General features: G+C 46.4%; 1 protein-coding gene across 1 annotated transcript in view; it reads right to left on the bottom strand.

Annotated features, from left to right (window-relative positions):
* LOC108795920 (cytosolic 10-formyltetrahydrofolate dehydrogenase) overlaps positions 1 to 9,661 on the bottom strand; it is a 20,766-nt gene extending 11,105 nt beyond the window's left edge. The window contains exons 1-3 of the mRNA XM_018567255.1: positions 9,586 to 9,661; positions 2,991 to 3,138; positions 539 to 773 (exon numbers count right to left, since the gene is read on the bottom strand). Of these exons, the coding sequence (XP_018422757.1) occupies positions 539 to 773; positions 2,991 to 3,117 (362 nt within the window). The 5' untranslated portion in view covers positions 3,118 to 3,138; positions 9,586 to 9,661. The remainder of the gene's footprint in view (positions 1 to 538; positions 774 to 2,990; positions 3,139 to 9,585) is intronic.
* Positions 9,662 to 13,664: the final 4,003 nt, after the last annotated feature.

Here is a 13,664-nt window from a genome sequence, read left to right as displayed (position 1 = left end):
CTCTCTCACGCAACCTATGCACCCCCCACACCCCCTAGTGAAACTACTGGTCCCGCCCACTGCTTTCTGGATTGACAGCATTGCCTCTGTTGCTGAAACCTTTCCAGTGATGGTGTGTCACCAGGACAGGAAGTAAAGAGAAATTTCCCCAATGGCAAAAAACATCAAAGGGATTTTAGCCATTCCCTGCACTATCCGAAACCAAACCGTTAGTTCTTCCCATAGGATATTCTATGGTGTAGTCTTGTGACCACACTGAAAAAGGATAAAGCAGTTGACTGGGATATCATATGTGGTAGAACTTGGAAAATAAAGCCTAATGCTGTTTAATTCTTTCCTAATCCATAATTAAGCTGTTTTTTAAAAACTTTAGCAAGCAATCTTCAGTGACTTGACCGTCATGGCAGTATGCTCTGCATTCTCTATCATAATCCTTGGCTCTGGTACCATAATTCTGCCACTCTGGTGTCATTGGCATTCTAGGCCACAACAACCAGGATCTTTCATGCCCCTCTGGCTGCCTCGTCCGCACACTTACCAGTTAATGGATGACGCCCCCCTGTGTCTGGGCAGGATGGAGGGATGATAGATAATGGAACCGTGCTTTGGGGCATCGATCACTTCCATTGGAATGAACTGGGAGCAGAAGGGAAGGACGTTCAGTTCTGCCTCCAGCGCTTTGTACTTTTCCACCACTTCTGGGATGGCCTGACCCTTCACCCTCCATCGGGGAAACTTAAACACGGGCACTCCGTCTTTCTCTGCTTCATCTCCTGTGGGCACACAGAACGGAAGTGGATGTTAGTACATTGAGTGAGGAACCCAAACTACAAACATTTAATAGAACCTATAGATGCTCCGTTATCTTCCAACCATTCCTACATATCTTCCTTCATTTCATCACAATCCCACTTTTATCCCATGCTCTCCTTCTCCATTATGTATCTCCATCATCTCACGAGAGCGTTCAGACAATTACTTCCAAGACCAAATGAAAACAATAATTTGTCCTCTACCATGTTCACCGACCTACTAAGGAACAATTCCAGTTTATTACATGTCCCATTGACCCGCTGCACTTCATCTTATTCCCCTGACTGGGTCAGTCCAACCAAATCTGGCATTTCAGTTTTGGGTCAAGGAAGGCGAGCTGAATCACTCTCCAGGTTCTTACATCTGCCAGGAACTGAAGCGTTGGTACCTCAGCGCACCTGCCCTGCTCATTGGGGAAGGCCATTGTTGGAAGCTAAAATAATTGACATCTAGGATACATCTTTGATGGAAAGGTTCCTTAATATCGTGAGCTGCCCGTTGCTGTTTGATATGCAAATGAAGACCATCAAAGGGTTCTTGGGGCTGGACACTGATCAAAGGAGATCTGCTGGACTGTCATGTCCTGGGGCAAGCCCGACCCCCTGCTGGTATTTACTGCCCTCACCTGTGTCAGCAAGGCATATATGCTGGGGTGGGGGCAGGGGCATATGATGGAACCTTCTTCCTGTGTGACACTAACCTAGCTGACAAGCAAGACCTTTGGACAAGACAAGTCTTTCTGAGCTCTGCAATCAAGAATGTGATTCGCTGAGACCTGCTGGAGAGGCGTGTCCGAAGAACAGAGAAAAACCCATGGCTTGTGTGAATGAGAGAGAGAGAATGGTGTAGCTAGCTGTAGGATCCTTAACCTTAACTCCTATCCCCAATTCCCCTTTCAAATTCCCTTAATTGTAATATGTATGTATATCCCTATTTGTAAATAAACCCGACACTTATTTAAGATTCAGTTGTTCATCAGTAATTTAAGGGCACCCCCAAATCAGAGCACATTCTACATTTGGCACCCCAGAAAGCGTGTGGAAATTCCTAAATCCACATAGAACCTACAAGACGGAATTGCTCTAATTCAAGTTGCTGAAAGAATAGACCAGACCTGTTGCACGGATCTCGTGGTGATTCTACAGCCATCACAAGAAGGTCTCCCTCTTTTCCATTTATTTTGGGTTCAAATGTGTCAGGACAAGTGAGACTTCCTGATGAAATATAAAAGGACAAGACTCTTCAATGTAGGGAGAGGAGCAGGAAGTCCATGTGAGATACATAATACCATGGGTGTCGCCTCCTCCTATAACCGCACGTTGACTGAAAGTAGATGGACCAAGCATTTAGGTTGCTGTATTTTGGTAGCACATTTTATAACTAATAACCTTCATGGATAGGACCCAAAATAGCCAATTGGTGAGTTTGTACATGACAATTTCCATCAGAAATTTTTTTTTTTATAGTGCCATCATACTGTTTGGAGCTTTACATTCCTTATAGTGCAATATATTCTTCAATGCTTTACATTTCGATTACGGTGCCATCATATTCTTCAGTGCTTTACAGTCCTGGTGCACAACCTGTGGCCTGAGGGCCACATACAGTCCTTTTGTACTTGCTGTGCAGCATTTGGTCCCCAGCATTCTGTAGTGGGTGCATTGATTTGGTAAGGGGTGATCTCAATTAGCCTCCATGTAGCATGTCCCCCTCACATTCATCTGCAGCATGACTCCATCCAAACCTGTAGAATATCCCAAGTCTCAGGCCATCTTGTCTTTTAGTATGTCTGCAAATTTCTGACAGTCCGCTCCAGTATTACCAGTACTGAACATTTTGTGTGAGCCTTTGATGATTTCAGGGGCCACAATCAAGGTCCCCTGCACCTCGTAGGTTGACCACCACTGGCTTCACAGAAACCATAGAATCATTTACACCTGGCCCCAACCCCCAGAGCAGCTTGGGATCTAATGTCCCTGCCACTTATACAGACACAGTAAATTCAATTTGGGTGAAGGATGATTATTCTACTATCATGTCTTGGATTGTGCGAAGAGTAGACAAGAGGAAACCCTCATAAACATAGTAAGAACACATTCTAGACAGTAGGTGTCCCTCATGGTAATTGAACCTTAGACCCCAGCTGTGTCTACCTACTGAACCACTTAATCTCTTACCGAGCGGATCAGCTTTGCCATCTTTATCTGGGATGGTGAAGATTCCTACTACTTGATGCCCTTCCTTTACAAGCTCCTTGTAGACCTCTTTCCCGAACAGACTCTGGCCAATCACTGCTATCCTCATGGTTCTGGTAGATGGCACCAACTGAGAAAAGACACAAAAAGACAAGACATGAAGGTAAATAGCCTATTTGTCATATTAAATATACTGTATATACTGAGCAGCATTACATGCTATGCAAGCTGGAGCCTGTAGGCACTCTACCATGGGTTAGCTCTCCAATGGCCGATGTCATAAATATTTATTTAATCAAAGCAGAACCTCACAGTAAAAATATGTATGTAGGCAATGGATCTTTTCAATGGTGAAAATCTGTGTCATCCAAACCGGTATTAATCAATTGTCCCCCCTAACTGAATGCCATTTACTTTGCTAAAACAAAGTATCATTAACAATTGCCATTTCTTTCAATATAATTCTGTTTTTCATCTGTTTCCTGATGGTGCCAACAGTGGACCATGCCTGTGTCATGTGCGTTGAAACGGCCACATGCGGTCTCCAGCAAAAGCCTGTGTGACAATGCTGGAGAACAATTAGAAAGCAAGGACAGAAGGGTGTCGCCATTTGGCCTCTTGCAGACAGTAGGCAGACTTTACCACCCATTCTTTTAGATTGTAAGCCCTCCCTCAGGGGCAGGGCCCTCCTTACCATCTTGTCTTGAATTGTATTGTGATTGTAATGTCTTCCTTATATTGTAAAGCGCTGCGCAAACTGTTGGCGTTATATACATCCTGTATAATAATAATAATAATAATAATAATAATAATTCTGAAGTGGATTGCTTTTCAGAAGCGGTTGAGCAGGGGTTCAAGAAGGCAATACTGCGGTCTCCTGAATTCCTGTTTTTTTTTACCATCCCAATGGGGATTTCACATTTAAAATTCCCATTGGGATTTTTACTAACAAACCCTTGACATGTGGTTGTGGTGCGGTCCCATTGACTTTAATGGCACATTTATTAGGCAACACCGCCTGCCAAATGTGACATGCAGAGTAAAATTTGTTGCAGAACAAAGCGAAGCTTTGCGGCCATGGCAATGTGTACGGACCTGAGCGCCCACCATTATTAATTTGTAGATAGACGGTCAGGGGTGCGGACTGGGGTCCGAAAAGCTCTTTAAATGAGAACTCTGGGGTTAAGGCTTTTCCCCATAGTTCTCCTTAGGGTAACGGGAGGACACAAACTAGTGTCCTCCCGTCACCCTAAGCTCAGTATACCGCGAGCTACAGCTCGCGGTATACTGAGACGCCGCAGCTGAAGCGGATCCCAACAATTATGTCGGGATCTGCGCAGCTGCGCGAGTGACAGCAGGCTCTGCCTATCTAGAGGCAGAGCCAGCTGTACCCGCCCCCTCCCCCGTCCAATCCGCCAGTCAGCGCTGGTGGATCGGAGTGGGGAGGGGGGGAATCCAGCCCCTCCCCTGTCACGGCAGATAGCCGTGACAGGATCGAGAGGTGAGCGAACGCCGGTATGCGTTCGCTCACCTCCCGATCTACTGAGCCGACCTGTGAGTCTCATTGTCACAGGTCGGCTAGAACTATGAGGTGAGTGCAAAGCACTCACCTCATAGTTCTCCTTTAAGGCTAGGTTCACACCTGCACTACGCCGCACGCCACCCGGGACTCGCGTCCCGGGTGTCGTGCGGTCCTGCACAATGCAGGCAGCGATTGCCGCGTGGCCCCATTGATTTCAATGGGGTGACATCTGTGCGGCAATGGCAGAAAAAAGGTACAAGTACCTCTTTTGCGATACACGACACAGGGCTTTTCGAAAGCACGGGCGGAATCGGGGCAGAAAACTGCGCGATTCGCCCGGCGTGACTGTGGTGCCATTAGAAAATAATGGCACCCACAGCGCGATCAGTTCACAGCTTGGCAACTCCTGACCGCGCGGCAATCCGCGTCGTCGAAGTGTGATCCTAGCCTCAAAGGGAAGACAACATTCCCTGCACTGGCAACTCTATTGCACTTTGTCCAAGTCACAAGTTCAAGGTTAGGTTATGCCCTGTTATTACTGTACATAACCTCTGATCAATAATACTGAACTTTCACTCATCATAAACAATGTATCTCTCTGTAACAGTTACAGTAAACACAAGGTCATGCTGGCGCTGCGCACATTTACTGCCCAGCAAACAAGTTATTATGTGATAGAGGGCGCTGGCTCCTTTCCACCAATCAGAGACCTCATCTGCTCCTGCCTCCTAGGGGTTCGCCCAATCAGCTAAAGGCATGCAAATTTGGCCTGGGATGTTTTCGAGGGTTAGGGCGGTTCATTGACCTCTTCCTCCCCGGCAAACAGTGCAATTAAATATCTTATATGTCATAAAGATGCAGAAATAAGTTCCAATGCGTCACAGGGAAGAGGAGAGAAGATGATCTGCTGAACTGTGACATGAAAAGATAAGAGCTGTTGCAGATTTTTTGATAAATGTATCTAACTGCGAAGACTATGATTAAGTTGGATACATCTAGAGGGGCCATGCTGCCGCCTTCTACTTCCTAAAGCTGGTAAAGAACAACAAATATAAGATAACAAATATAAATATTAAAGTCAAATTGTATTTTAAATGCTGATGAAATCACTTACAATGGATGCTGCTGCAGTGGCGTCACTAGGGGGTGCGGGAGGTTCGGCCCGCACCCGGGTGACACCAATGGAGGGGTGACACCAAAATGACTGACAGTCAGTTTGCTGTCACCCCCTCTGAAAAGTTGGGCACTCAGTCATGGACCGAGAGCCGGACATTTGCACGAGAAAAGAGACCCGGCGTCATACCTTTTCCTGCCTGGTGAACGCCCCCTCCTCTCATTCGCAATGAACAGGATGGAAATTCAGACGGGCGTGCACGTCCCTACAGCATGCATGCACGTAAAATGACCCGATCCTGGAAGAGAGAGGTGCTGAATGTAACTGTGCGTGGCAGCCTGTTCTTCCCTATGGGAGAATGCGACTGCAGGCAATTACACGTGGACACGTGCACACCTGAACCTGCACATCTGTACAGATGTGGGTGCCGCCCCTGGACGCAGACAGTGTGTGTCCAAGTGCCGGCTCCCAGACCCGCAGGGATGTGCAGGTTCAGGTGTGCATGTGAGCATGTGTAATTGCTTGCAGCCACGTCCTCCCATAGGTAAGAACAGGCTGCTACGCACGAACCGGTCCCTTGCAGGTTCCGGTCTGGAGGAGCCCTTAGGCTTCCCCTTCATGGGCAAAGCAGCTTGTACTGAAAGAAACATGAGGTCTGCCAATGCTGACGGATCTGGCTAGAGTAAAGCTTACCATACACAGAGCCAATTTCGGTCTGATCTGGTTGAAATTGGCTCCATGGGTGGCCCTGTTGGCAGCCTTCCATCTGACATCCTTCGATCTGATGATCAAAGGATCCGAGCTGAAGATTCTCAGATGAACAATGATGGCAGCCAATCAGCTGATGTCACTGTCCAGTTATACTGACAGCAGCACACTACCAGAATGCACTAGTCAAGTGGGGGGAAAGGAGGGGATTCCCCCATCCAGGCTGTATTGCATGGATGGAGGAATCTGTTAAGATTTTTTTCGCTCAGCCCATAGACTAATCTACGAGTGCATTGCCTGTTAAAACAGCACCCTTCACTGGAACTCATTGATTTGGAGGGGGTCCACATACTTTTGTCGTATGGTGAAGGTGTATAAAGATGTGATCGCACTATAATAACAGGATCAGGTTTTCAGCCTTGGATGGTGCATTGGAATGCAGTGTTTATTGTCAATGCTATCATGTATTTGGGGTGTATACAGGGAGTGAAGATCATTAAAGGAGAACTATGGGGTCAGTGTTTTTCCCCATAGTTCTCCTTAGGGTAAGTTCTCCTTAGGGTAACGGGAGGACACAAACTAGCGTCCTCCCGTTACCATAAGCTCCGTATACCGCGAGCTACAGCTCGCGGTATACTGAGACAACACAGCCGGAGCGGATCCCGATTTAGACGACGGGATCCGCCCAGCTGCGTGAGTGACAGCTGGCTCTGCCTATCTAGAGGCAGAGCCAGCTGTACCCGCCACCTCCCCCGTCCGTTCCGCCAGTCAGCGCTGGCAGATCGGAGCAGGGAGAGGGGAATCCAGCCCCTCCCCCTGTCACGGCAGAGAGCCGATCTACTGAGCCGACCTGTGACAGTCTCATTGTCACAGGTCGGCTAGAACTATGAGGTCAGTGAAAAGCACTCACCTCATAGTTATCCTTTAACAATTTTCTTGTGTAGGTCTCCAACAACTGATATAATGGCCAGGGGAAGCTCTCCGGTGTCTGGCTGTGTTTACCCCCCAACCCTTTATAAATGCACCATAATAAAAGGACAGACTGGGCTGCTGATAACATTCAATAGGTTTATCTTATGCGGCTCCATTTGCCTAAATCTGCAACTGAATACAAATGCTGCATTTTGAATTTAGAATTCGGACTGTTGCCAATGCATGAAAATGCAATAAAAATGACAATTTGCCTGAGGATGGGGTCCTGTGAGGCTCCAGAACGTTGCATTCACATGTCATGCTAAAGAAATACGAATAACGATGATATTCCGAAGCAGATTGGTGTACGGACAACTTATCTTTAAAACACACGTCACTGATGCGTAGACATTGACTTGTATGCGAATAATAATGTGGAGGAGGGGGATAGTGTGTTATTTTGTATGTTAATCAGTCACCATCCTTACACTTGTAAAAGATATTCACAACTTCGTCTGGTCATTTATTATCTCATACAGACTGGTCATTCTTATGTGTTGCAGTGCCAGGCTCTGGATCTTCCCTGCCCCCACACTATAGGGTAAAAGGCAAATATGTGCCAGTAAATGGTACCATGTCTACCTGATCTACAAGCCCTGCTGGCTCCTTCTCTGGCTTCCTGCAAGCAGCATCCAGGTGTAATAAAGAGAACCCGTCTAACAGCTATAACCTATACTAGCTGAGGCTTCCATCCAGCTTTGAAAGCCACCATCAGCTGACTTCCAGAAGAGGGGCTTGTTAGGGGGGCACAACACCCGTGAATTAGCATTGCATTCATGAGTCAACTGTCTCCAGCAATGGATGGGAGCCACCATTGTGACATGTTATTGCTGTCCTGATAGCAGAGGCAAAATGTTGGAGTGCAAGAGGGAAACCATGAAGATAGATAGATATAGAGAGAGAGTGAGTGAGATAACATAGAACATAGTCGAGAGAGAGAGAAGATATGGATAGTGATAGACAGACAGGACAGACAGACAGGACAGACAGACAGGACAGACAGACAGGACAGACACCAATACATTTAGCAGAGGTGTTGTAGATGATAATATGGCAGTGAAAAGAGTGCCATAATCACTCTTTTCACTGCCATCTCGATCCTTATAATACATACTGTCTGCTCCCCTGATATTCTGAGTTTGGTACACATCACTTCCATCTATCTATCCAATTATCTATCTATCTATCGATCCAATTATCCATCTCACTACCATCCACCACCCTCATCAGAATGGCATAAATGCAAAATTACCATAATGAACTATATAATTCTCTATCCATCCGTCTGTCTGTTTATCTATCTATATATCTAAAAACTGTAGCATGCTGTAGGATTCTTTGACTTTCGTTTCAAGTTGTTTAGTTCTTTCTAAGACAAGATAGAGGCTGTTTACCAAACATACCCGGAGGACAGCATCCCAGATAGCGAGGATAACTTGCCACACACCTGTGGGAGGGTTAAATTGTAATTCTTGTTAACTTGCTGCACACATTCCTGGCAGGTTGTAGACTTGCAGAACACTCGCAGCACAAGTTCTAGGCGACACTTTTTGAATTTGTAGCAAATTTGCTTGGCAAGTCTACAGCAAGAGTCCTGCAGGTCCTAGCAAGAGCTCTGCAAGCTCGCTGGTCTGCAGACTTGATGTAATTGTGCAACAAAATTGTGAAGCTTGGCAAGTCTGCAAGAGTTTAGCAAGTCATTTTCAAACTTGCAGCACAATTACTTGCTATCTGGGATTCCACTCTATAGGGTGACCTACTTTGTAACTTTGGTGAGTTTCAGATGTACATATGACATACAGTGAGGTATGCCACAGCCTGCGCCACTATAACTAGATAATCAATAGATAGATGGATGCATTATAGATATCTCTCTCTCTCTCTCTCTCTCTCAGCTCAGGTAAAATAGTAAAAACAATCTATTATTGGCCAATACACAATACAGACACGATGCCATGGGCTTGTACTGTAATCCAGCAACATGTTTTAAAGGAAATGCATGGCTATCCAGTTGATGCAGAACCACACGTCGCAACACTGTCTGGATCCCGACCAGAACGTATTCTCCATTGATCTGATATTGGTAAAGTGATCGGATAGCTGAACTCTGCACCTCTCTGGATGGCTGCACCTTGCACTCCATAATTGCACTTTGTCTAATATGTAAGAGAAGCCACATTGCCATTATGTGCCCAGGAGCTGCAATGCCCATAGACCCACAGTGTGCATGCAAGCATGCATGGAACCCCAACAGAACTCACCTGGAGTAAGGAGGACACAGAGGCAGCTCAGATCTGAATGCTGGAGGAGCTGTGATCCTTCCCAGAGTCAGGAGGTGGGCAGGCAGAGGCGGAGTGGGTGTGAATGGATGTGACTAGTGTCAGCATCAAGCATATAGACTCTGCAGAGCAATACAGTAACAATGCAACGGGAGGGGAGGCTGCGTAATCTGTCATTCCTGAATAGTAAATGGCAGGCAGACAATAATGGACACAGATTAACCCAGGTGAGGGCTCTGTACATAGGGCACAGTGCTAACAGATAAACCTGTACTGACAGGGGTGTGTATATATCTATATCAGGGGAAGGCAACCTTGGCACTCCAGCTGTTGTGGAACTACAACTCCCTGTAGTGCCAAGCTTGTCTACCTCTGATATACACTGAAGGGAATTTATCAAAATTGTAGCAGACAAAATCTGCAGCAGTAGCCCATGGCAACCAATCAGCATCTCTGTCTCCTTTTCAAATCTCGCTCATTTCTTGATCTATCCATTATCCAGACATAATTGTCAGGATCCGTTTCAGCTGTGGCGTCTCAGTATACCGCGAGCTGTAGCTCCCTATATACTGAGCTTTGGGTGACGGGAGGACGCTGGTTTGTGTCTTCCCGTGACCCTAAGGAGAACTATGTGTAAAAGCCTTAACCCCACTGTGACGGACCCCCGTACTCAGGATGAGTATGTCCGCCGCTGTCTTCTTCCTTGCTGAGGAGATATTGCAACCTGAAGATCCTATGCTCCCAGTTTCCCCAGTCACTAGCCAAGGCTCGAGTGTAGGTGAAACAAACTCCGGTTTATTGAGAAACTGCACAAACTTTTATACAGCAAGTGATGAGATCAGAATATAATCCCATCACATCCACCCTCCCCTCCCAGACAATCGGTCTGCTCAACACCACAGGGCTTCCCCTGCTAACGAGCTCCAGACAGCCATAGCAGAGCCTGGCCAGAATGTCATTGTTCTGAGCTCCCTCAGAGAACAATGGGAGATAACGAGGGATGGTGCTGATGGTCTTTCCATAACCAGGTTACTCAGTATAACGCACTCAAACATAAGCCAATACCAATACACATTTAACTTAAAAACTCATCACCGTGTCGTCACACCCATAGTTCTCCTTTAACTGAACACACACTGAGAATGACACCCGGCATACAGGACAAGAGAAGTAGTACTGTGCTGAGCCAATACATACAGAATAAGAATAGGTACTGAGAATGACACCCGGCATACAGGACAAGAGAAGTGGTACTGTGCAGAGTCCATATATACAGAAGAACAGATACTGAGAATGACACCAGGCATACAGGACAAGAGAAGGGGCACTGTGCTGAGCCAATACATACAGAATAAGAAGAGATACTGAGAATAACCCCCAGCATGCAGGACAAGATAAGTATGGGGGAGGGGGGTGGGGGGGCTCTCCTGCCTCTGCATTGTCTCCTGCACTGAGCAGGATTGATCTGTCACACTCATAGCTCAGCCCTACAAATTACACTGGAAGAGTGCGGCTCTCCCCGTGTCTCGATACACATTGGCATTCCTCTCTGATGTCAGTTGACAGCCTGCTGTGTAAACAGAACACATTGCCCGGCTGCCATGGAGCTCTGGTGATTACACTGAATTTGTATGGCGAATGTGTAGTAATTTAAAAGAAAAAAGTTCCCCTTAATATGCCAACCAGATCCTTATCCTGGGTATCAGCCTGGGTGGCCAGGAAAGGGCCCCAATGATCTGTACATGCTGCACTCCTACCACTAAGTGACAGATTCCTGGCGTTGCTAATACTGATGTCATTGACCAAGTTCCTGGAATTCTCAGCAGTATACTTACATTTCAAGTCCCATAATGAGTTTACCATGTGTCCAGAAATGAAACAGTGCCACCTGCAGGCAGTGCATGGTAACAATATAACAAGGGATAATAGGCCCAACCAGTGTATGCCTAACTTTTATTTTATCTATTGGGATGGGGGGTTTCAGTGAATGTGACTGCTAAAGTTTTAGATGGTTTTGGTGCATGCTGTGTCCTGCTAACCAAGGTCACCTTCAAGAACAGATGGTCAGTAACAAGTGAATACTGAGTTTTGAGCACCCCAATCCTATAAAAGGCTCTGGCAACATGAAACAAACATTAAGAAACCCCAAAAAATATTGAAAACCCCCAAAATACCATCAATCTAAACCTGCTGGCCATAGTTCAAAGGCCATGCGGTGCTTAAAATTTGTTTGTGGTGGAAGCAGCCCATAAATTCACCGGGGCGACTATTTTTGAACACTCTGGATCTGCCATGAACCGATAGTGGCAAGCCCAAACCTCATCCCTAATTCTTTGGTACGGGGAAATATAAATAGCCTTATCCTGCCTCCAATTCAATGCCGGATATGATGGATGAGGTTTGGGTCATTTAAAGATTTTCCAGCATGCTGGATGGAGCAGTGCCGTTACCAGTGCGGCGCATTCCTGCAGTAATGTACAGTGGGCGTTGGTTCTGTGATTTAGCCCACTCAGCGGCACTGTTAAAGTGGAATACATCAGTGTTACACAGTTCAAGCACACCGGCATGACTAAGCTTGTAATACCTGCCAACCTCCTGTCAATGATTACATTTTATTAATCACATTGCCCCGTCTTTATATAGTCTGGCATGGCAAGCGTCCAAAACCACACGGTAACATTAGGAAAATAGATCATCTTCCTCATCGAAATCTCTATCGAGTGACAGGAGAGAAATACTAAAGTTAAAAGGACATCTATAGCTGAAATCATCCTTTTCAGTTTTGGGGAGGTGTCCAACCTTTAAAGAGACCCTGTCACCAGCTTAACTTTTCTTTTCTCAGGCTTTTTTCCCTTTATTTTCACCCGGTGATCTTGGCAGTAGCACACTTCCTGTCCTAGGGTGACAACACTCACATTGTACTGTATCTATGGAGGGGCAGCGTTTTCACAGTGGCGTTACAAGAGGGGTGTGGGGGGTGCGGCCCACATCGGATGACATCAGAGGGTGGCGCCAAAATGACTGACAGTCTTTGAAAAGTTGGGCACTCGATCAAGGACCGAGAGGCTGACAGCCGCACGAGAGAGAGGAGGGGACCCGGCAGGAAACGTTATCCCGATAGATGAACGTCCCCTCCTCTCGTTGCCGGCATCCATCACCAAGATGGCCGCTAGCAGTGAAGTGTGCTTGATGTCATTACATGTGTGGGTAATGACATCACATGTAACGTAGTGACATTACCAGGGGCCGCCCAGCAACAGCACCGGGTGACACCCAGCATGGTGATGCCCCTGCGTTTTAACCCTAGAACAGGACTACAACCACCTCCCACTCTCCTCTTTTCCTTTAGATAGGGATGAAGTGTTCTGTAGTTTACAGGAGGTAGATACAGAGGCTTATAACTTTATAACTTTCTTTGAGACTTGACTTTAGTGAACAGGAAGTTACAAAGACTCTGGCAGGAACAAGAAGAATTTGTTCTTTGCAGCCACATGCACTCCAGCGATGGCTGCATGGAATTTTTTCAGGGCGGGTCAACAGCAGACCATGCCTGCATCAGATGTGTCAGCATGGCTGCTTGTAGTCCTCATCTGGGGAGCATGTAACTGGGTGACAATGCAGAAGCACAGTTGGGAGACAGGGATAAAGAGTTGTCCCCCTATAACAGGAAGTGCCTGAACCAAGACCATCATGGCAGAAGCATAAGGGATTATGTCAATGGAAGTTGCAGATATAAGACTACTGACTACTTGGCATTACAAAAAATACAACTAAAAGGGAAGTGTCCTTTGAGACATCCCTGCACACTGTTCCGGGTCTTGCAGTGCATTAAAACGCACACACTAGGGTTGCCACCTTTTCCTCAAGCGAAACCTGAACACTCTAGCGACACGCCAACATTTTTTGGGGAGAATGAGTTGTGGCTTATTTATATGTAAATAGCGCCACCCATTAATATGTAAATATCACAGTTGAGACTATTTTCAGGGGGGGGGGGGGGCAGGGGCCCCTATCTTAATTTTGGTTGCCCCTGTCTGTTTGACATCTTGTCTGCGTGTTTC

The sequence above is a fragment of the Nanorana parkeri genome, unplaced genomic scaffold (genome assembly GCF_000935625.1).
Source record: "Nanorana parkeri isolate BGI_ZX_2015 unplaced genomic scaffold, ASM93562v1 scaffold1025, whole genome shotgun sequence".
Taxonomy (NCBI): domain Eukaryota; kingdom Metazoa; phylum Chordata; class Amphibia; order Anura; family Dicroglossidae; genus Nanorana; species Nanorana parkeri.
This window is presented reverse-complemented; position numbering and strand designations above follow the sequence as displayed.